The sequence below is a fragment of the Xyrauchen texanus genome, chromosome 33, assembly GCF_025860055.1.
Source record: "Xyrauchen texanus isolate HMW12.3.18 chromosome 33, RBS_HiC_50CHRs, whole genome shotgun sequence".
NCBI classification, from domain to species: Eukaryota; Metazoa; Chordata; class Actinopteri; order Cypriniformes; family Catostomidae; genus Xyrauchen; species Xyrauchen texanus.
The window spans coordinates 6418897-6441932 of NC_068308.1; the positions used below are offsets into that span (position 1 = coordinate 6418897).

Below are 23036 nucleotides of genomic sequence, written 5' to 3' on the forward strand. Positions count from 1 at the left end.
CAATTTAATTCTGAATGCCACACAACTCTGATGGTCAGCAGTCAGATCTTACCTGTAGGGATCTTTAATGATGCCCCTATAGATCCACTTCTCAAGTATTTCAAAGTACGGGACGCTGGCTGCTTTGGTTAGATAGAGGCAGAGCTCTTGAGCCTGGCTGTCTCCGGTGTAATTGAACGTACGATCATGAAGCAGACTCAACGTTGATCCACCCATACACTCACCCTTATCAACAGAGGTGGCTAAATGAAAGAGAGAGCAGGGAGAAAGCTCATTAGCAGGCTACAGGTTATATCATCACATAAATCTCAACAAGACAAGATGTGAGTGCTGCTTTATAGACTAGAAGGCTGTTGCAACAAACAAATATTTATCAAAGAGAAAGACCAGCATGAAAACATGAAAAATATATATATATTGCCTCTTGTTATAAGAGCAAGAACAATCTCATTAAAAGTAAAAAATAAATAAATAACTTGTAACTCTTTTCAAAATGCTCATTGTAGCTCTTTCAGCAGTAATTGCGTGTAGACATATTTACCGATGGAGGCCAAGATTTCCATGGTGCGCATGGTGGGCTGTATGTAGAACCAGAGCTTCTGCAGGGAGAGCGTGCCCTGTCTGTGAAGATGCTCCAGCTGTGTTACCAGGATGAGATATTCCTTCATCAGGGTCCTCATGGCTGCAGTCAGGGCGTGATTTACTTGACCATACTCAAATGATGACTTCTCTTCAGTGAAGCTACACACAGAATACACAGCTTAAATGACACTACTACAAGTATTTTACATGACATTTAAATGAGCTTCTGACAAAGTGTGAGACCTGATTTCATCATTACTTTTCAGAGAATGATTTCAGAACATACCATTTTTACCCAATGCAATTCCATGACTTTTCCGTGATCTTTCAAGTCATTTGGGATTGCTAGATACTAGGGCTGCCCCCAACCAAAGATTTTCGTAGTCTATTAGTAGTCGTTAGTTTAAGCCATTAGTCGACTAGTTGTCGTACATTTATGATATTAATTTAATTACTTAAAAATATATATATTTGGGGGGCATCAGAACATGATATGAGTTCAAGGGCTGAGAAAGAATGTTATAAGCAACATTGTTAACACTGCTCTACATTACAGAGATATACTAAACCATAATAATGAGCCTTTAAAATAGAAATTTTACAAGCACAAGCACAGCCGTAAAAACGTAAAAGTGGTAATGATTCTGAATGTGTTGTAAAACCAGCAAGGAGACCATCTGAACATTTTGCTAATTTATAGAGAGAAATGCATATTAGGGTTGTGCCGACAGACGATGATCTCGGGGATTGACAATGGTCAGAGTAATTGCCAATAGCTGATGCCTTTGATGATGTCAAGACAACATTTGGCTCGTTTTCCCATTAATGTATTAAATTATTATTATTATTATTATTATTATTATCTAATTAATATTACAAATAATTTTCCTGTAGATACGCACTTGAAGAAACACTTTATTATATCATTAATAACAGATGACAGAAAAGCCGCCTGTTTGTACGGAGGCGTGCAGTCATGTGGAACACGCAACATTTTCAAAATGTTTGTTTTGCAAGAACAGTATCGTCTATGAGTGCTGCAAATGATCTCAGACATCTCAGCTCAAGAGGTGCTTTGAGTTCAGTTAGCTTTATTTCCACAGAGCAGTTCATTTTGACTACAACTCTGCAGCCTATACATCTGTGATTAAAACACGTTCACCTTGAACCATGATTTAAATTTCAGTGATAATTATCATTATACTAATTATTACTTTTACATTTAGAATTATTGTCTTAATTTGTGTAAGTAATTTTCTGCCTGCATCTTTAGACTTGCCTGACGGTAAATGGAAAGGTGGTTACTTATATATATATATATATATATATATATAAAATGTTGATCACTTCGTTATTTTAATTACTTTTTCATTTTGTTTGGAGTGCAATTTAAATTTAGAAATGTATTTGATTTAAGTTTAATTACATTTTCAATGCGAAATCACTAAAGCAAGAATATTCACCAATCCCTCAGCCCTACATCGGTTGCCAATGTAATTGTGTGTGTATATACACTCACCTAAAGGATTATTAGGAACACCTGTTCAATTTCTCATTAATGCAATTATCTAATCAACCAATCACATGGCAGTTGCTTCAATGCATTTAGGGGTGTAGTCCTGGTCAAGACAATCTCCTGAACTCCAAACTGAATGTCAGAATGGGAAAGAAAGGTGATTTAAGCAATTTTGAGTGTGGCATGGTTGTTGGTGCCAGATGGGCCGGTCTGAGTATTTCACAATCTGCTCAGTTACTGGGATTTTCACGCACAACCATTTCTAGGGTTTACAAAGAATGGTGTGAAAAGGGAAAAACACCCAGTATGCTGCAGTCCTGTGGGGAAAATGCCTTGTTGATGCTAGAGGTCAGAGGAGAATGGGCCGACTGATTCAAGCTGATAGAAGAGCAACTTTGCCTGAAATAACCACTCGTTACAACCGAGGTATGCAGCAAAGCATTTGTGAAGCCACAACACGCACAACCTTGAGGCGGATGGGCTACAACAGCAGAAGACCCCACCGGGTACCACTCATCTCCACTACAAATAGGAAAAAGAGGCTACAATTTGCAAGAGCTCACCAAAATTGGCCAGTTGAAGACTGGAAAAATTTTGCCTGGTCTGATGAGTCTCGATTTCTGTTGAGACATTCAGATGGTAGAGTCAGAATTTGGCGTAAACAGAATGAGAACACGGATCCATCATGCCTTGTTACCACTGTGCAGGCTGGTGGTGGTGGTGTAATGTGTGGGGGACAAAACAAATGTATTCACATATACAATGTATTTTCCCAGACAACGAAATACCCGACTGGTAGAGAATACACAGATGAAGAAGGTTCTTTGCCAGAGAGATGCTGCCCTTCACAACTGTTGTAAAGCCCTCTTTCAAAAAGCTGAACAACACACTTAACTGCACTTAATTTTTTTTTCAGTTTCATTTGAATTTTTTGTTAAAATAAATGTAAAAAAATAAAGATGTCTTGCTTTATTGTGTAGGCTTAACCCTAACCCTGCTTAATGAAAATGACTCCATAGCACCACCTAGCATCCAACCAGCGGTGATACCAGTGTTCGTCTGTTTGAACGGGAATAATTAATTACCGCATGGACCAGCCATGTAAACGATCTCCTCTGTCTGTCACTGAATGCGTGCCTTCTTTTTTTATTCTGTGACCAACCGACCAATCAAAACTTGGTCAACCAAGACTCTTCTCATTGACTAACAATTGGTTGACTATTAGGGGGGAGCCCTACTAGATACAGACTTTAAAAATTATTTTGATTCAGATCAATTCGGTAATGAATCATTTAGATGGATTTGTGAACCGTTTTGTAAATTTTTACTTGAAATCATTCTGAAAAGAGTGATTCACTTACAAAGCAGTTTTTTAATGATTGTTTTAGGCAAAAAAAAACTACAAAAATGTGTATTCTCTATGGACATTTCTCTAGAAAAGACTTTAGCAAGACTTTTCCAGGCCTGGAAATCCCAATTTTAATATTTTCTGACATTTCCTGGTCTTCCAAGACCTTGAGAAAGAAAGGACAGGCTGCAAAAATGACTTAATGTGATTGTTAAACCACTACACATGATTCAAGATTGTTCTGTCCCAAATAAAGTCCATGGGAATGGGATGGGGCTTAATTTTTAGGCCTGTGCAGACAACTAGTAGAGGGTTCCTTTTGACCAATGAATTTCCATGACTTTGGAAGTGATTAATGGAAAAGAATATTTAAGAACTCTTATTTTAGAGATTGTACTCACAAAGAGCAATTTTGAGCTAGCCAACTATTTTAGAGCAGAGCATATAGTTGAAGTAAGAAGTTTACAAACACTTAAGGTTGAAGTAATGAAAACTAATTTTTTAAACACTCCACAGATTTCATATTAGCAAACTATAATTTTGGCAAGTTGTTTAGGACATCTACTTTGTGCAAGACATGAGCAATTTTCTAACAATTGTTTACAGACAGATTGTTTCACTTTTAATTGACTATCACAAATCCAGTGGGTCAGATGTTTACATACACCAAGTTAACTGTGCCTTTAAGCAGCTTGGAAAATTCCAGAAAATTATGCCAAACATTAGGTCAATTAGCTTCTGATAGGCTCATTGGCTAGTTGGAGTCAATTGGAGGTGTACCTGTGGATGTATTTTAAGTAGGGCTGTTGATTTAATGCGTTAATTAAAAAAAAAAAAAAAAAAAGAAGATTCCTGAGAAATGCAAGCTTGTAGTACCACCTGTTTACTTCAGAGGGCAGTAATTAAAATTTCAGCTGTATGAGCAACGCGCAGTTTATACAGTGAAGAAAACAACCCACAACACAGACATGCGTTACGTTCTTGATTTCAAAACACTTGGAGCGCAAATGCGAACTATGAGATCTCAAGATGTGTTTAAAGATTGAGTTTTAAAACTATATTTAACTTGACACAGTGACCTAAACATTTTATGTTTATGACGCAATGCACCCGAGAAGCTACTCAAGCATGTGACACAGGTGGACATTGACGGGGCCTTAAACAAGCCCTCATAATAAATCTCCACTTGTGAAATGGTTTGCTGTGAACTGTATGTGAATGATTGACTTATGTTAAATAATATGGTAGTAAACAATACATTGTATTTTAAAGCCGCTTTTTGAATTGTCTTAACAATGATTCACTTTTCTGCCACAAGAATGTAATGCATTTTAATTATCTGAATACCTATATCCACAGTAAAAGTAGTCCTATATCGATGTAACCTGAAAGACTGCACAGCAAGATAGAAGCCACTGCTCTAAAACCACCATAAAAAACCAGACTACAGTTTTCAAGTGCACATGGGGACAAAGATCTTTTTGGAGGAATGTTGGAGAAACAACAATTAAACTGTTTGGAGGAAAAAGGGTGAGGCTTGCAAGCCGAAGAACATCATCCCAACCGTGAAGCATGGGGATGGTAGCATCACGTTGTGGAGGTGCTTTGCTGCAGGAGGGACTGTTGCACTTCACAAAATAGATGGCACCATGAGGAAGGAAATTTATGTGGCTGTATTGAAACAATGTCTCAAGACATCAGCCAGGAAGTTAAAGCTTGGTTGCAAATGGATCTTCAAAATGGACAATGTCCCCAAGCATACCTCCAAAGTTATGGCAAAATGGCTTAAGGACAACAAAGTCAAGGTATTGGAGTGGCCATCAAAAAACCCTGACCTCAATCAAATAGAAAATTTGTGGGCAGAACGGAAAAAGCGTGTATGTAAACTTCTGACTTCAACTGTAACAAGAAAAGCTATATTTACTATAGAAATGACTATGACTTTTCCAGGACTTTTTCAGGTTGTATTAATTTCCATTACTGGTTAAATATATATATATATATATATATATATATATATAAAATTATTATTATTATTATTTATTTTTTTTGGCTGAGTGGGATGGCCGATAGAACCAAATGTAAAGAAAAGGCATTCAGTCAAGTTTGGAGCTTACATTTGGTGGAATGATCACGTCTGTTAATCTGTCAAGTAGTAACAGTTATTGGCAAATGCCAATAATCTCAAAATGGCCAAATGTAGGTTGATTAATCTGCCCATCACTAATTTCCATTACTTTTCAAGGCCTGGAAATCACAATTTTAATATTCACTGATATTTCCAAGTTTTCCAAGACAATGTGAACTAGACACTTTCCAGCATGCTTACAAAAATACAATCGAAATATGGTAGTATCAACAAAACAAATATTACCTATTATGTAACACCCTGTCTACATCGGACACAAGCAATGTCAAGTTGCGTCGCAACACCCTGAGGCGGTCTACACTGGATGCATCAAAGTGAACATTCTAAAAGGTTATTTGACTTGGCAGGTGTAGCAGCAGCGCAAAATAGAACGGGGCATTCATTTGTGGTCTGTGCAACAAGGCGTGATGGACACATCCAGTGTAGACAGCATGACTGATTATAATGGAAGCGATTTGCTTTTGTCGCTTCGTGCTGCACTGCTTGCGTGTGGTGTAGACAGGGTGTTTGTGTTGCATTTAAGAAAAAATAATATCATATTTAATATCTAAAAATGTCCATTCTACTTTTGGATGTGTGTCAATAACTGACGATGAATTCAGACCGATCGCATTCTTGCGCTAGATACAACACAACATATTATTGATGTGCAACAGTCGACTAATCTTCCAACAACTGACTAGTCGATTAAAGGGTTCGACTACTATTTTTAGTGGTGGTGTTTTAATGGGGACGCAATTCTCAAATTAATTGAGACACAATTACTATAAGACAACTTTTGCATGATAATTGCTTATTGTGCTTAAAACTGAATAATAGCCAGCACAGTAAACCCCTCTTCAAGATGTTTCGTCTCTTTAATGCTTTAGGTTTAGTCCATTTATGCACTGCTGGGGGGGCCAGTGGGGGCCAGTGGTGGCTCAGCGGTTAAGGCTCTGGGTTACTGACCGAAAGGTTGGGGGTTCAAGCCCCAGCACTGCCAAGATACCACTGTTGGGCCCTTGACCCTATCTGCTCCAGGGGCACTGTTTCATGGCTGACCCTGCGCTCTGACCCCAGCTTAGTTGGGATATGCAAACAACTGCATTTCATTGGCTCTGTACCTGTACTCTGTGCAATGACAATAAAGTTGAATCTTAATTTTAATCTTCAACCATCAAAGCACTGCATCAACACATTACAAGACGACCACAGTCAGATGTTAAATCCTCTGCTGTGAGTAATGTTCCTGTATTTTTTGTGTGCTTTGGAGAGATTAAAGTATTTTGCTGGTTCTGTCTGACACTGCTTAAATAAATAGTTGCTGTAAAAAAGGTTTAAACTGCTCAATGTCGTGAACTAGTAAGTAAGTAAAATTTATTTCTAAAGCACACTCAAACACAGGAAAGCTGACCGAAGTGCTGTACAGTTCAATATACAATACATTAAAATAAAACAAACATGCCAAGTACAGATGAATATAAAATACATTAATAAAACAAAACAATCTCATTAATACTGCAAAATGCTAGAGAATACAAATGTGTTTTAAGCCTGCGTTTAAAAATAGACAGTGATGAAGCTTGTCTAATGTCAAGTGGTAGCTGATTCCATAGCCTTGGGGCAGCAACTGCAAATGCTCCATCACCCTTACGTATACAACGTGACCAAGGAATATGCAATAACATTTTGTCTTCAGATCTTAAAGACCTAGTTGGAAAGTATGGCTGTATTAAATCCCTAATATATGACGGGGCCTGGTTATTAAGAGCCTTAAAAACAAACAACAGTATTTTAAATTGAATCCTAAAATAAACAGGAAGCCAGTGCAGAGAGGCCAGGATTGGTGTAATATGATCCCTTTTTTTAGATGATGTCAAAAATCTGGCTGCAGCATTTTGAACCAGTTGAAGACGGAAAAGAGAGGATTGAGGAAGACCAACATAAAGAGAATTACAATAATCCAATCGAGAGGTGATAAAAGCATGAATAACAGTCTCCAGGTCTTGAAAAGATAAAACTGATTTAAATTTAGAAATAATTCGTAACTGATAAAAACTATTTTTCACTACTGAATTTATTTGTCGGACTAAGCCCAAGTCAGAATCTATAATGACACCAAGATTCCTCACATGCGAATTAACATGGTGGAAGTGTTGGCCAAGCTTCTAGATTCAGCAGAACCAAAAATAATAATTTCAGTCTTATCATTGTTTAGCTGGAGAAAGTTACTCGATAACCACTTTTTTATGTCTTCAATACATTCCAAGAGGTGTTGAACAGAATCACCTGATTTCAATGGCAGATAAAGTTGTGTATCATCAGCGTAAAAATGAAACAAAATATTATGTCTCCTAATAATATTTCCAAGAGGGAGCATATACAAATTAAAAAGAATTGGCCCCAGAATGGATCCCTGAGGAACCCCAGAGAACAGGAGCTACAGATGAAGAGAACTTATCCATACTAACAGAAAAAAACCTATCTGTAAGATAAGATTTAAACCACTCTATTGCTGTGCTCTTTATACCAACCCAATGTTCCAACCTTGCAAGGAGAATGCTATGATCCACTGTATCAAAAGCAGCAGTAAGGTCAAACAGAATACAGCACTTTTCCCAGAGTCAACCGTAGACAGTAGATCATTAAATACTTGTCTGTTGTCTGATGACTTTAAAAATGGAAGTAATTGGGATAGCACCACCTTCTCTAATAACTTTGACAGAAATGGCAGCTTGGAAACAGGCCGATAGTTATTTAAACAATTTTGATCTAAGCCCGGTTTCACTGCTGCATGTTTAAAACATCCTGGGACAATACCATTTTCTAAATTATTTGTACAGTGGGTACGGAAAGTATTAAGACCCCCTTAAATTTTTCACTCTTTGTTATATTGCAGCAATTTGCTAAAATCATTTTAGTTCATTTTTTTTCCTCGTTATTGTACACACAGCACCCCATATTGACAGAAAAACACAGAATTGTTGACATTTTTGCACATTTATTAAAAAAGAAAAACTGAAATATCACATGGTCCTAAGTATTCAGACCCTTTGTTCAGTATTTAGTAGAAGCACCCTTTTGATCTAATACAGCCATGAGTCTTTTTGGGACAGATGCAACAAGTTTTTCACATATGGATTTGGGTATCCTCTGCCATTCCTCCTTGCAGATCCTCTCCAGTTCTGTCAGGTTGGATGGTAAACGTTGGTGGACAGCCATTTTCAGGTCTCTCCAGAGATGCTCAATTGGGTTTAAGTCAGGGCTCTTGCTGGGCCATTCAAGAACAGTCACGGAGTTGTTGTGAAGCCACTCCTTCATTATTTTAGCAGGGTGTGCTTAGGGTCATTGTCTTGTTGGAAGGTGAACCTTCGGCCCAGTCTGAGGTCCAGAGCACTCTGGAGAAGGTTTGCGTCCAGGATATCCCTGTACTTGGCCGCATTCATCTTTCCCTCGACTGCTACCAGTTGTCCTGTCCCTGCAGCTGAAAAACACCCCCACAGCATGATGCTGCTACCACCATGCTTCACTGTTGAGACTGTATTGGACAGGTGATGAGCAGTGCCTGGTTTTCTCCACACATACCGCTTAGAATTAAGGCCAAAAAGTTCTATCTTGGTCTCATCAGACCAGAGAATCTTATTTATCACCATCTTGGAGTCCTTCAGGTGTTTTTTAGCAAACTCCATGCAGGCTTTCATGTGTCTTGCACTGAGGAGAGGCTTCCGTCGGGCCACTCTGCCATAAAGCCCCGACTGGTGGATGGCTGCAGTGATGGTTGACTTACTACAACTTTCTCCCATCTCCCGACTGCATCTCTGGAGCTCAACCACAGTGATCTTTGGGTTCTTCTTTACCTCTCTCACCAAGGCTCTTCTCCCCCGATAGCTCAGTTTGGCCGGACGGCCAGCTCTAGGAAGGGTTCTGGTCCTCCCAAACGTCTTCCATTTAAGGATTATGGAGGCCACTGTGCTCTTATGAACCTTAAGGGCAGCAGAAAGTTTTTTGTAACCTTGGCCAGATCTGTGCCTTGCCACAATTCTGTCTCTGAGCTCTTCAGGCAGTTCCTTTGACTTCATGATTCTCATTTGCTCTGACATGCACTGTGAGCTGTAAGGTCTTATATAGACAGGTGTGTGGCTTTCCTAATCAAGTCCAATCAGTATAATCAAACACAGCTGGACTCAATTGAAGGTGTAGAACCATCTCAAGGATGATCAGAAGAAATGGACAGCACCTGAGTTAAATATATGAGTGTCACAGCAAAGGGTCACTTAGGACCATGTGATATTTCAGTTTTTCTTTTTTAATAAATGTGCAAAAATGTCAACAATTCTGTGTTTTTCTGTCAATATGGGGTGCTGTGTGTACAATAATGAGGAAAAAAAATGAACTTAAATGATTTTAGCAAATGGCTGCAATATAACAAAGAGTGAAAAATTGAAGGGGGTCTGAATACTTTCCGTACCCACTGTATACTTGGACCAATAGTTGCAAAAGCTGTTTTTAAAACATTACATGGAACAATATCATGTGAAGAGGTAGTGGGCCTCATATCACTAATCATTTCACTAAGATCAGAGAGAGAGACATGCTGAAAACCAGAGAAAACAGCAGAACCAGTAACCGAATTAAATACAATACCTGATAGAGTATTGGTGAAAGACGAGCGAATGGTAGTAATTTTCTCTTGGAAAAAAGTCTTGAATTTGTCACAGATCGCCTTAGAGGAACATTATAATGACAGTTTGGATTTATTGCCAAATTCATAGTTGAAAATTAAATCTTAGGTCTATTAGAATGTGTATTAATTAAATTTGAAAGGTAATTTGTTCTTGCCAACTTAGACGCGTTCTGAAAGATCTTTAAACAATCTTTATAAATCTGGTAAGAGACAGTAAGGCGATCTTTCTTCCATTTCCTCTCAGCTCTACGGCAGGTCTGCCTGAAAGACCGGGTATGTTCATTTAGACAATAGAGAGAATTTTTTGTTTTTGATTCTTTGTACTTCAGAGGTGCAATACAATCTAATATCGTTAAGCAGAATGAATAAAATAATAAAATTAACTCATCAGGGCTAGATATGGTTTGAGCAGTAGTTAAAATTAACGTTTCAAAAGCATGTTCCTGATAGCTGTCAGAAAAATGTGTAATCGTGGAAGAATTAATAAAACGGGAATAATGGCCAACAGACTTGACAGTAGATAGAGGGCTGTAAGCAGTAATATTGAAAACAATGGGCTTATGATCTGAAAAACATGCATCTTCTATAACAATATTATCAACGGGAATTCCATAAGACAAAATAAGATCAAGAGTATGTCCAAGAACATGAGTGGGGCTCGTTATATGCTGGTTAAAACCAAAGCAGTCCAAAACATTATTAAATTCGGTAACCAAAGGTCTACCGGGACAACACACGTGAATATTAAAATCCCCCAGCAACAACATACGGTCATACAGTGGGACTATAAGAGATAAGAATTCAGAGAATTGTACTATGAAGTACTTGTCCAGCTTAGGAGGTCTGTAGACCAGAGCACAGAAAATAGATGTAGAGGCAGACTCCATTAGAACACACTCCAGCACGAAAGTAGAGAATGACCCGACAGAAACTGTCTGGAGTTTAAACAAGTTCTTAAAAACCACAACCACACCGCCACCCTTTCCAACACTCCAAGGGGTACTTATAAAACAGCAATCAGATGGACAAAGTTCATCAAAAATTGCTGACTCACCAGGAGAAGCCCACATCTCCGTCAGGAATAGAAAGTCCAAATCCCGACGGATAAAAAAGTCATTTAAAATGAAAGTCTTATTGGATGCCGACCTGGCGTTTACCAGCGCCAGCTTTAAATGGGAATGAGGCACCGGAGCCTGATGCCAACGCACAAACTCAAGTGGACGAATATTTGACAAATGTATTCCTCCACCTAGCATACGTGGCCGTGGAGGAGCAGAGAGAACAGGTGGACAAGTCGAATCCGGGGTAATGAGCGGATGGCATGAGTATCTAAAATCCAGGGAACGACGAGTCAAATGAAGACCCCCATAAACTGTTTTATGCAATGGAGGGTCAGTCGAAGTTTGCAGAAGTGAAACACTCGATGCCCTCCTAATCCTCACGCGAATACCACCACGATTTCCCCTCTTCCTGCGGCGTTTCCTTTGGAGGGGAATGCACCAAGGAGGCCGATGTATAGACTCCACAGAGGGATGAAGGGATTTAAAATTGTGGCGATCGTGTAGAGCAGGGCATTCAAGGAGATGAGTTTCCATAGAGTATTTGATCTGGATTAAAGTTTGCCGGTCATAAGTCATCACCGGTTCAACACCACTCAAAAGCGTCAATATGCATAACACAGACAAGGCAAACGTAGATCTAACATATAAAACAGCAGATAAAAAATACAAAATCAGACAGAGTAGACGGCCAGCCGACGAACACACTGGCGCCACCTTGATGTGTTGACGTGAACTAGATGTGTACATACAATATTTTGTTTCAGACCGCAAAGCCCTGCAGATGATAGTGAGGACAGCTGAGAAGATCATCAGGGTCTCTCTTCCATCCATCAAAGACATTTACAAAAAACACTGTATCTGCAAACAACCAGCATTGTGGATGACCCCTCACACAAACTCTTCACCCTCCTGCCATCTGGCAAGAGGTACTGAAGCATTCGGGCCCTCACGGCCAGACTGTGTAACAGCTTCTTCCCCCAAGCCATCAGACTCCTCAACACTCAGAGACTGGTTTGACACACACACACACATGTCCTTAGTTGCACTTTAATTATGTTGTCACTTTATGAAAAAAACCTATATAACTGGCTGCTACCTCAATAACTGCTATGTGGATAGAACACTATCTCATAGTATGTTATGTTTACATTTGGCATTTTTAGAAACTGTCATCTTTTTGCACTACTCTGTACTGGTCGGCGCTACACTGTCCCTTACTGTGTCTATTGTCCTGTTCATTGTTAGTAATTTATTGTACTGTCTCGTACTTTTTGTACACGTTTGCACGTGCACTTTATATAGGTATGTTATTTAGTCTGTGTAGTCTCATGTGGTTCTGGGTTTGTCCTATGTTGTTTTATGTATCACCATGGTCCTGGAGGAACGCTGTCTCGTTTTGCTGTGTACTGTACTAAATGTATATGGTTGAAACGACAATAAAAACCACTTGACTTGATTTAGCAGTTCTGCGAATTTTAATGTTGAAGTGCTGCACTCAGCATCTGTATATCCCTCTAAAAGGCATCTGAGACAAGTATCGAGTCACATTTTTAAAGGTTGATGTTCTTTTTAACACTACACTTTAAAAACAGCACTCTGGACGAGATGCCTTCAAAGAGGTTTGTCTATTGCATGTTTACGTAGAAAAACAAATGGTAAACTGGATGGTTGTAAAAGTTTTCGGTGTGAACATCCCCTTAGGAGGAGGTTTTTAGTTTAATGGGTCTTGCTCTCTTATCAGCATTTCTCAGATTAAGCAATGGGTTTTAAAACGCTTTGTCAGGAAAGGAGTTACATTTTTAAATGTGTGTCAATGAAATCCTGTTCTTAAAAGCAAGGAATGTTCTTTGCAATAATATAACACAGTGCTGTTTGAGTTCTATGTATTCATTATATAGATAAATACATAGAAATACATAGAAATACATAGTCCTACTCTTTTGGACTAAGGAAACAGCATCAATTTAAATATCTGCTGGCTTTAAAATTCTAATTAAATTTGAATTTTGATCATATTTAAGGTAAAAATTCTAATTTAGTATCTCAGCCCTGTTGACAGCCATATTACAATCAAGAATGGTCATATAACTTACTGACCGTGTGATAGTGGAGTAACAAGACGCGACAGGTAATATCCGGTTGACAAGCTCTTTGATGGACATGTCCAGGGAAGGATCTACTATGAAGGAGCGGCTCTGTCTACCCAGCACAGGCTGAGCAGTGATGTCTCTCCCATCCACACCAATCAGCACATACAGCAGGTCTTCAACCAGAGCTTGCTCCTGTGCAGCCAGTGGCATCGTACCTGTAATTCAGGGGTACTCATTACGTTATCTCATGACAACCACTGGCCGTTCTCGATAACATGTCAATAGGGAGAGTAGAGAGAGAGAAACCACACAAATAACTAGAATCTTAAAGATTTACTTTTTATTTCCTCAATTCTGTAGCATGCTTTATGTGTAAGTGTGCTCTGAGAGCAATTGCGCTAGCGGATTCACACCTGAATGGTCAAATAAACCATTTTTGGCAAGTTATTCAAGTAAACACAGTCAGTTATCACAAAAACTAAGAATTTAAGTATAGTGCCAGATGTATTTGTATCAGGGGAAAGATTACAAGTTGTATCAGAATATAAGGACCTTGGTATTCTGATTGATTCCAAACATTCATTTAAGGCGCAGGTTAAAAAGTTCTGTAACTGGGTCAGATTTAGTTTATCAAATTTTAGATTTATTCGTGATTATATGTCATCTGAAGCCGCTTTGATGTATATGCATTCCATGATCATTTCTCATATTACCTACTGTTTAACTACTTGGTCGCAAGCTAGTATTACTATGAAACCACTAGAGTCTTTGTATAAACAAGCACTAAAAACTCTTGATAAAAAATCAGTTTGGTTTCATCACTGCTCAATATTAAAAAAATACAACTTGCTAAGCTGGGATAACTTGATCAAATATGTACATATCTGTTTGCTGTTTAAGACTATACATAGCCTGTCTTCACCACTAAAACAGTTTGTGAACATTAGAACAACTGCTCACCGATCTACAAGGGGTGGGGAAAGAGGGGACTGTATTATCCCTCTCAAAAGAAGTAACTTTAGCCAGTCTATATTTTCAGTCAAAGCTGCAAGGGAATGGAACTCCGTACCTTCAACAATTAGACGATTACATGCTTTTGGTTCTTTTCAGTCTCATCTTAAAAAATGGTTATTGACAATTCAGCACTGTCAACATTAATATTCTATTCTTCACTATAGACTTCTTTGTACTAATTGTTCTTGGCTATGTTGCTCTCTTCTGTTGCCATCTTTCTCTCTCTCTTTCCTTTCTCTCATGTTTACTTTGTTTTAGATAATTAACGTTTATTTTGTATTTTTTTTATTTTTTTATTTATTTTTTTTCATATGATGTGTATATGTGTGATGCTCTGTCTTTGTTTTAAGGGTGACCGTTTAACATTCTGTCAAGGGTCTACAGATGAAAAATAGCCTTTTGGGCTAATTCTGGCACGTTTACATTTATGTTTATTAATGTGCATTGCCCCTGTAAATAAATTAAAAAAAAATAATAAAAAAAAGTTATGTCTAAAGTGTATGTAAACAGTGGAACAGAAAATAAGGCCTGAAATGTGGTGCAGGATTGCAAGTATTGCGCACAATTTTAATCATTATCTTTAGTAAAGGGTGTTGATTTTTTGGCTGTTGAGAATTGTAGAGTACATATTGACTCATCACTTATAGCTTCAAAAAGACACAAAAGTATATTTCAGAGGTCTAACAAATTATTCTACAGGACACATGACTTGTTCTGAAGGCATTCGATAAGATGGTGAAAAAAGTCAAAATCGAATTTATTACTTAGTATAAATTGTTTTTACACCAATGTTTAGCTGAGAATTGATAAACCAGTTCATACAGATGAACAATGATGTCTGTGTATGGCCGCTCTCAGGTCAGGAGTAGTTTATAGGTATATATAAAATGTTATCATGTCTTTCAGTTCGATTCATAATGCATCTCCTCTTCGTCTTCAAACTTTTCAGGCATGTTTTGTAAGATCGGTTCTCTGGTTTGTGTGCAGCTGTGTTGTGTTCTTAATATCACTGTGGTGATCCGGTTGAAGGAAAACAAAGCGAGTTCTCAGTTGAATGCCCCATCTCACGAGCAGGGGCTCCGTAAACAGCTGGTCTTGTGCATTCTCATGAACGTGCACAGGAGAACAACATCCATCCATCCATCTTCAACCGCTTATCCGAAGTCGGGTCGCGGGGGCAGCTGCTCCAGCAGGGGGCCCCAAACTTCCCTATCCCAAGCCACATTAACCAGCTCTGACTGGGGGACCCCGAGGCGTTCCCAGGCCAGTTTGGAGATGTAATCTCTCCACCTAATCCTGGGTCTTCCCCGAGGCCTCCTCCCAGCTGGACGTGCCTGAAACACCTCCCTAGGGAGGCGGCCAGGGGGCATCCTTACCAGATGCCCAAACCACCTCAACTGACTCCTTTCGACGCAAAGGAGCATCGGCTCTACTCCGAGCTCCTCACGGATGACTGAGCTCCTCACCCTATCTCTAAGGGAAAAGCCCGCCACCCTTCTTAGGAAGCCCATTTCGGCCGCTTGTACACGCGACCTAGTTCTTTCGGTCATGACCCAGCCTTCATGACCATAGGTGAGGGTAGGAACAAAAAATGACCGGTAGATCGAGAGCTTTGCCTTCCGGCTCAGCTCTCTTTTCGTGACAACGGTGTGATAGAGCGAGTGCAATACCGCCCCCACTGCCCCGATTCTCAGGCCAACCTCCCGTTCCATTGTCCCCTCACTCGTGAACAAGACCCCGAGGTACTTAAACTCCTTCACTTGGGGCAATACCTCCTTCCCTACCTGGAGTACGCACTCCATCGGTTTCCTGCTGAAAACCATGGCCTCAGATATAGAGGTGCTAATCCTCATCCCAGCTGCTTCACACTCGACTGCCAAGCGATCCAGTGAGAGCTGAAGGTCATGGACCGATGATGACATGAAGACAACATCATCAGCAAAAAGCAGCTATGAGATCCCCAGCCCACCGAACCGCACACCTTCCCCACCCCGACTACGCCTCAATATCCTGTCCATGAATATCACAAACAGGATTGGTGACAAAGCGCAGCCTTGGCGGAGACCAACCCCCACATGGAATGAACTCGACTTTGTGCCGAGGACCCGGACACAGCTCTCGCTTTGGACGTACAGGGATTGGATCAGCCCTAAGAAGGACCCCCCACCCCGTACTCCAGCAGCACCTCCCACAGTCTCTCCCGGGGGACCCGGTCATACGCCTTCTCCAGATCCACAAAACACATGTAGACCGGATGGGCATACTCCCAGGCCCCCTCCAGGATCCTTGCAAGAGTAAAGATCTGGTCCGTCGTTCCACGGCCAGGACAAAAACCGCATTGTTCCTCTTCAATCCGAGGTTCGACAATCGGCCGAACTCTCCTCTCCAGCACCTTGGAGTAAACTTTACCAGGGAGGCTGAGAAGTGTGATACCCCTGTAGTTGGCACACACTCTCTTATCCCCCTTTTTGAAGAGGAGAACCACCACCCCGTTCTGCCACTCCTTAGGCACTGTCCCAGATTTCCACGCAATGTTGAAGAGGTGTGTCATCCATGACACCCCCTCCACATCCAAAGCTTTCAGCATTTCTGGTCGGATCTCATCAATCCCCGGGGCTTTGCCACTGTGGAGTTGTTTGACTACCTCAGTGACCTCCCCCAGGGAAATAGAATCTGATCCCCCATCAGCCTCCAGCTCTGCCTCTAGCATTGAGGGCGTGTTGGGATTTAGGAGTTCTTCAAAGTGTTCCTTCCACCGCCCAATAACCTCCTCAGTTGAGGTCAACAGCGTCCCATATTTGCTGTATACTGCTTGGATGGTTCCCCGTTTCCCCCTCCTAAGGTGGCGGATGGTTTTCCAGAAGCACTTTGGTGTGGACCGAAAGTCCTTCTCCATGGCTTCTCCGAACTTTTACCACACCCACTGCTTTGCCTCCCTCACGGCCGAGGCCGCAGCCCTTCGGGCCTGTCGGTACCTTGCAACTGCCTCCGGAGACCTCCGGGACAACAAATCCCGGAAGGCCTCTTTCTTCAGTCGGACGGCTTCCCTGACCACCAGTGTCCACCACGGTGTTCGAGGGTTACCACCCCTTGAGGCACCTAAAACCTTTAGGCCGCAGCTCTCCACCGCGGCTTCGGCAATGGAAGCTTTGTACATTGCCCACTCCAGTTCAATGTCCCCAACCTCCGCAGGGATGCCTGAAAAGCTCCGCCAGAGGTGTGAGTTGAAGATCTCATGGACAGGGACCTCCTCCAAACATTCCCAGTTCACCCGCACTACTCACTTGGGCTTCCCAGGTCTGTCCAGAGTCTTTCCCCACCCCCTGACCCAACTCACCACCAGATGGTGATCGGTTGACAGCTCTGCCCCTCTCTTCACCCGAGTATCCAAAACATATGGCCTCAGATCCGACGACACGATTACAAAATCGATCATCGACCTTCGGCCTAGGGTGCTCTGGTACCACGTACACTTATGAGCATCCTTATGTTCGAACATGGTGTTTGTTATAGATAATCCATGACTAGCACAGAAATCTAATAACAAACATCCACCTGAGTTCAGATCGGGGAGGCCGTTCCTCCCAATCATGCCTTTCCAGGTGTCCCTGTCATTTCCCACGTGTGCGTTAAAGTCACCCAGCATCACTATGGAGTCCCCTACTGGGGCCCTATTCAAGACTCCATTCAGGGTCTCCAAGAAGGCCGAATACTCTGAACTGCTGTTCGGTGCATATGCACAGACAACAGTCAGAGTTTCCCCCCCCACAACCCGTAGGCGTAGGGAGGCGACCCTCTCGTCCACCGGGGTAAACTCCAACGTAGTGACGCTCAGCCGGGGGCTCGTGAGTATCTCCACACCCGCCCGTAGCCTCACACCCTGGGAAACTCCAGAGAAGAACAGAGTCCATCCCCTATCCAGGAGTACGGATCCAGAGCCAAAACTGTGCGTTGATGTAAGCCCCACCAGATCCAACTGGTAACGCTCCACCTCCCTCACCAGTTCCGGCTCCTTCCCCCCCCAGTGAGGTCCCCAGAGCTAGCCTTTGCTGCCCGGGTCTGGTCCGTCGAGGCCCACGGCCTTCACTGCCACCCATATGGCAGCGCACTTTTTCGGGCTGTGCCCGGCCGGGCTCCGTGACAAGCCCGGCCACCAGGCGCTCGCTGACGAGCCCTCCATCTGGGCCTGGCTCCAGACGGGGGCCCCGGGCTTCCTCAGGGCAGGGTAACTCCTCCTCCTTCCGTTTTGCCATAGAGTCTTTGAGAACAACAATTGGTGATTATTTTAATTAAATAATAAATTAGATTTGTGTGCAGGTGTCTGAACGAAAAATAACTTTTCTGGAAGTATATAGCACTTCCTTTACTCTGTTTGTTTTGGGTGATCCCCCCAACAATGTTACTCAACCAATGATGTGAGTTGGAGACAGGACTATCTGACTGTTTGAACAACTGCGGATGAGGGGTGGACAAAGTCGCTTTGAAACCATCATTTATTTTTGCAATTCCATTCAGTGGAATTGGTGTCGCAGAAATTACATAAACATTATGGAAGAAAAAAGGGTTGCAAAAGCAATATTGCATATTATGTTGACTTCAAACAATCACATTGAATTTAATTGTAAAATAACAATATTGAAGGTCCCATACCAATAGCCACGACGGGCTCTCCAACAGGGGTGGGGCTAGTGATGAAATCTCCTATCAGGGCAAGACGGTCGTACACCCAGTTTGGAAACACAGGGTTCGGTTGAGTGGGGTTCTTCTTGTTATGTCTGTCTCTCAGCATTTTACGGATGACCTCAGAAGACTGTGAGGGAAACAAACCCATCATGAAAATTCAGATGCAATGAAGAGGCCAAATGTAGTTATAAACCGTCTCTCCTTAAACAAATAATCTTTGTTGTCCTTCTTGCTGCTAACTGAACAGGTACCTGAGGCACATTGGAGCTTGCTGTGACATTGCCCAGCTTTTTCCGTAACTCCTCCAGTTCATGCATGGACATCTTGCTGCTGGTTGCAGGAATACTGTAAGATGTGGTGTTGCTTGATGTAGCATTTGCAGAAATCTCTGATCTCTCCTTGGCATTTTGCTGCAAGAACTTCAAAGTCTGGAGAGCAGAAGTCAGTGAATTGGCTGAATCTCAAGAAAACATGTCTATGTCACATTTCACCCCAAACCCCCAAAAAAAGAAATTAGTAATTTTATTTTACATAATGAGAATGAAGCCTATATTACAGTATTCCTGCATTTTCATGTCAATAGAGTACATACCCCTAAAGTCTTAGTATTATAATGAGTCTGAATGTTACAAAAAATGTTTTTTGTAATTCTCACTATTCTTGATGGTGATTCTCATTAAATGAATATTGTAATACAATATTTTTTCTTCTTATTTAAATAAAATAAACAGTCAGCCTGTCTTTATCACAAAATAAACCAACAGGGTGATCAGGACCATAACATGAAGCAGCTCAATGCTATGAATAAACATACAGTTTAGCAATCATAGGGCTTCATTCGTGAAACTTTCATAAATATAGGAGTACATTCTGAGTAATTTGAGTGTAAAATGGACCTTCATGAATCCTCTTGAATCATGAATGCTTCGTACCCCCCAGATCTGTTAGTACAACGTGTTTATGTAAGTGACTTTTAAATATTCCTAAATAGGAGGCATATGCACGTTCATTCACAATTATCATAATTCACACCCATGAAAACGCCATATAAGGAAGGCAACTTGCTAGTAAATGAGAATAGGGATATGCAGTACAGTAATGAAAGGATTTTAAAATGAAGTGCATGGTCACAAAGAGAGTCAGGAACTTAATGTCATCGCATGTTTTGGCAGCAGGAGGTTCTTTTATGAATCAAACAGTCCAAGAGGACAATAAAAATGGTTTTACGTGAAGCTTTAGAGTAAAATATGTTCAGTTCATGCCGACAAGAGGATGCCCACCACCATTAAGATTAGTCTAGCTGGTTCAGTTGATCACATTGCCAGCATCATTTGTGAAACTAGTTGGGTAAATCAAAATTAAGATTTGCAAGCTATGAGTGTGTGCAAGGATTTTTGTCCTATTTTTTTCATTGTATTGTGTGCACACCGCCCACGATGTGTTTATTTATAGGCTAACAGCATTAACACTGACCATACATTATCAAATAAATGCGATTTATTGATTTATCAATAATTACTTAATTATACAGTTCATTCTTTTCATTCATTTTGAGAAAATCAAAGTCTTTCCACAAAGCTTTTTGCCCTATGCCAAGACATTCTGCTGGAATAACTATGCAGATTTGGGAACAAACTTTAAAGTAAAAAATGTCAGAATATCAAAGAAATATTTTTAAATAAGTTTATGGTTTAAAAAACGAAAATGACAAACCGCATTTTTTATTTGTAAGATAAATTTTACAGGAGAGTCACGTGACGTGCTCATGAACCCTGTCGTACTTGAGTAGAGCTCCGTACATTTGGTCCTTTTTTGCCGATTTTTTGTTTTATTTTAAGTTTAATCAATAATTGTAGTTTGCCAGATGTCACACAATCGAAAACAGCAAGATTTCTCGCCGTCATCTTCTCCGATTAAGAAGAGATCCAAGGCATCGACGGAGACGACCACAAGTGATACGGTTGACAAAATGGCTAACACTGTTGCACGCTTTGAGGACATTCTAAAAACAGAGTTGACGGCGATGCGGAGTGAATTAGGTTCTCACATGTCAGTTGTCCAGTCACTATGCTCTAAACTCGATCTTATCACAGGTGAGATGCGTGAACAAAAGAAAGTAGTCGCGGATCACGATGTGCGATTAGCCGCGCTTGAACAACAGGTGGTAGATTTACAAGACCGCAACAGACGCAGCAATTTGCGTCTGGTTGGATTGCCTGAAGGATCCGAAAAAGACGATCCCATGGGCTTTTTGAAAAGATCGCTGTCGACGTGGCTCCCTTCTCTGGCGGAAGAGAGATTGAAGTGGAACGAGCACATCGGCGTGTATACAAAGGCTACCTCAGATCGCGCTAAACCACGGGTCTTTCTTTTTAAACTTCTGCGATACACGGACAGGGAGCTCATTCTGCGGGCGGCTAGACTGCATGCCCCGGTGAAAACAAGCGATGGAGCAGCGCTGTCCTTCTTTCCAGACTTTTCTCCTATCACTGCAAAAAGAAGAAGTGCGTTTGCACCAATTCGGAGGGAAATGCGGGAAGCTGGCATCCAGAATTTCCTCCTTTATCCTGCAACGCTGAAGGTCATTCTCAATCAAGGCGAACCTAAAATGCTGTACTCCCCAGAAGAAGCCAGACACTTTCTCGGTTGCCAGTTAGCCACTAACCCCCGCTGAACTTCGGCTGGTAATTCGTTCTAAGTTCGAACTCGTTAGGTGACTGTTATTTCATAGAGTTCGCCTCACTTTATTTTGGACGTCATAATTATTGAAAGGCTGAGCTCTCACTACATTGTATTTCTTATCGGGTTGTGTTACGTGGGATTTTTATTTTTTATTTACGTGTATCTAAATGTCTATATATTATTATTTTATATATTTTTTTTTGACTTTTTATTTATTTTTATTTTAATGTATTTTTTCTTTTGATGTACTTACTAGCCATTATGCTAGTACTGGGCCAATGTTGGTGCTTCAGTAAAGTGCAGGTTTCTGTTGGCGCCACGGATCGAATTAAGGGGGGTTGGCGGATCAAGGTTTGTTCTTGGTTTGATCCGCCATAGTTTATGGGGATATGGTTATGTTTCTCCAAATGGTGATGGGAAGGGTGGGGGGTGGTTTGATGGTAGACTCAAATGGTTTCATTTTCTAAGTTGTACTTTGTTTTATCAAGCAGCATTTCAGTTGGATACTTATGACTGAGCTTAATATTCTAAGTTGCAATATAAACGGCCTAAATGGCCCTCACAAGCGCACAAGTTTTTTGGATTTTTACTGAAGAAGAAAGATTGATATAGCGTTAGTGCAGGAATCCCATTTGAAAGAGGAGGATGTACGCAGGTGCAATAATATGTTTTATGAAGTGATATCTCATTCATCTGCTGATAATAAAACTAAAGGTGTTCTAATTTTGGTGCGGAGGACTTTAAACATCACTATTCTGGATAAAGGCTGTGACTTGGATGGTAGAGTAACGCACATAAAAACAGTTGTGGAGAATAGGAATATTGCATTTCTTTCAGTCTACGCTCCATGTACTCCTGACCCTGCTTTCTTCTCTTTACTTTCAGTTTATCTCTTGAAATTCTCTGACTTTGAAATTGTAATGGGTGCAGATATGAATTCTGTAATGTCCCATACTTTAGATAGATCTGGGCCAAAGGAATCACACTCTCAAGCTCTTTGTTCTGATAAATTACGACAATGTGCAACTTCATCCTCACTGGTGGATCTTTGGCGATTACTAAACCCTTCTGCTAGGTCATTCACTTTCTTCTCCGCCCCTCATAAAACCTATTCACGGATCGACTATATTTTTATTTCTTCTTCTTTATCTTCAGCTGCTCAAGATGCAGATATTTTCTCCCTATCTCTGTCTGATCATGATGGTAATTTGTGCAGGTTATCTTTGGTCCCTCGGCCATCTCGGGCCC

The 23036-nt window shown here is 40.9% G+C and overlaps 1 protein-coding gene across 3 annotated transcripts in view; it reads right to left on the reverse strand.

The window, feature by feature from the left end:
- LOC127626992 (gamma-tubulin complex component 2-like) overlaps positions 1 to 23036 on the reverse strand; it is a 41486-nt gene that overhangs the window by 13750 nt on the left and 4700 nt on the right. For all 3 annotated transcript variants that reach the window (XM_052103174.1, XM_052103173.1, XM_052103175.1), the window contains 5 exons: positions 19358 to 19534; positions 19074 to 19233; positions 13417 to 13624; positions 542 to 741; positions 53 to 242 (listed from right to left, as the gene is read on the reverse strand). In XM_052103174.1, the coding sequence (XP_051959134.1) occupies positions 53 to 242; positions 542 to 741; positions 13417 to 13624; positions 19074 to 19233; positions 19358 to 19534 (935 nt within the window). The remainder of the gene's footprint in view (positions 1 to 52; positions 243 to 541; positions 742 to 13416; positions 13625 to 19073; positions 19234 to 19357; positions 19535 to 23036) is intronic.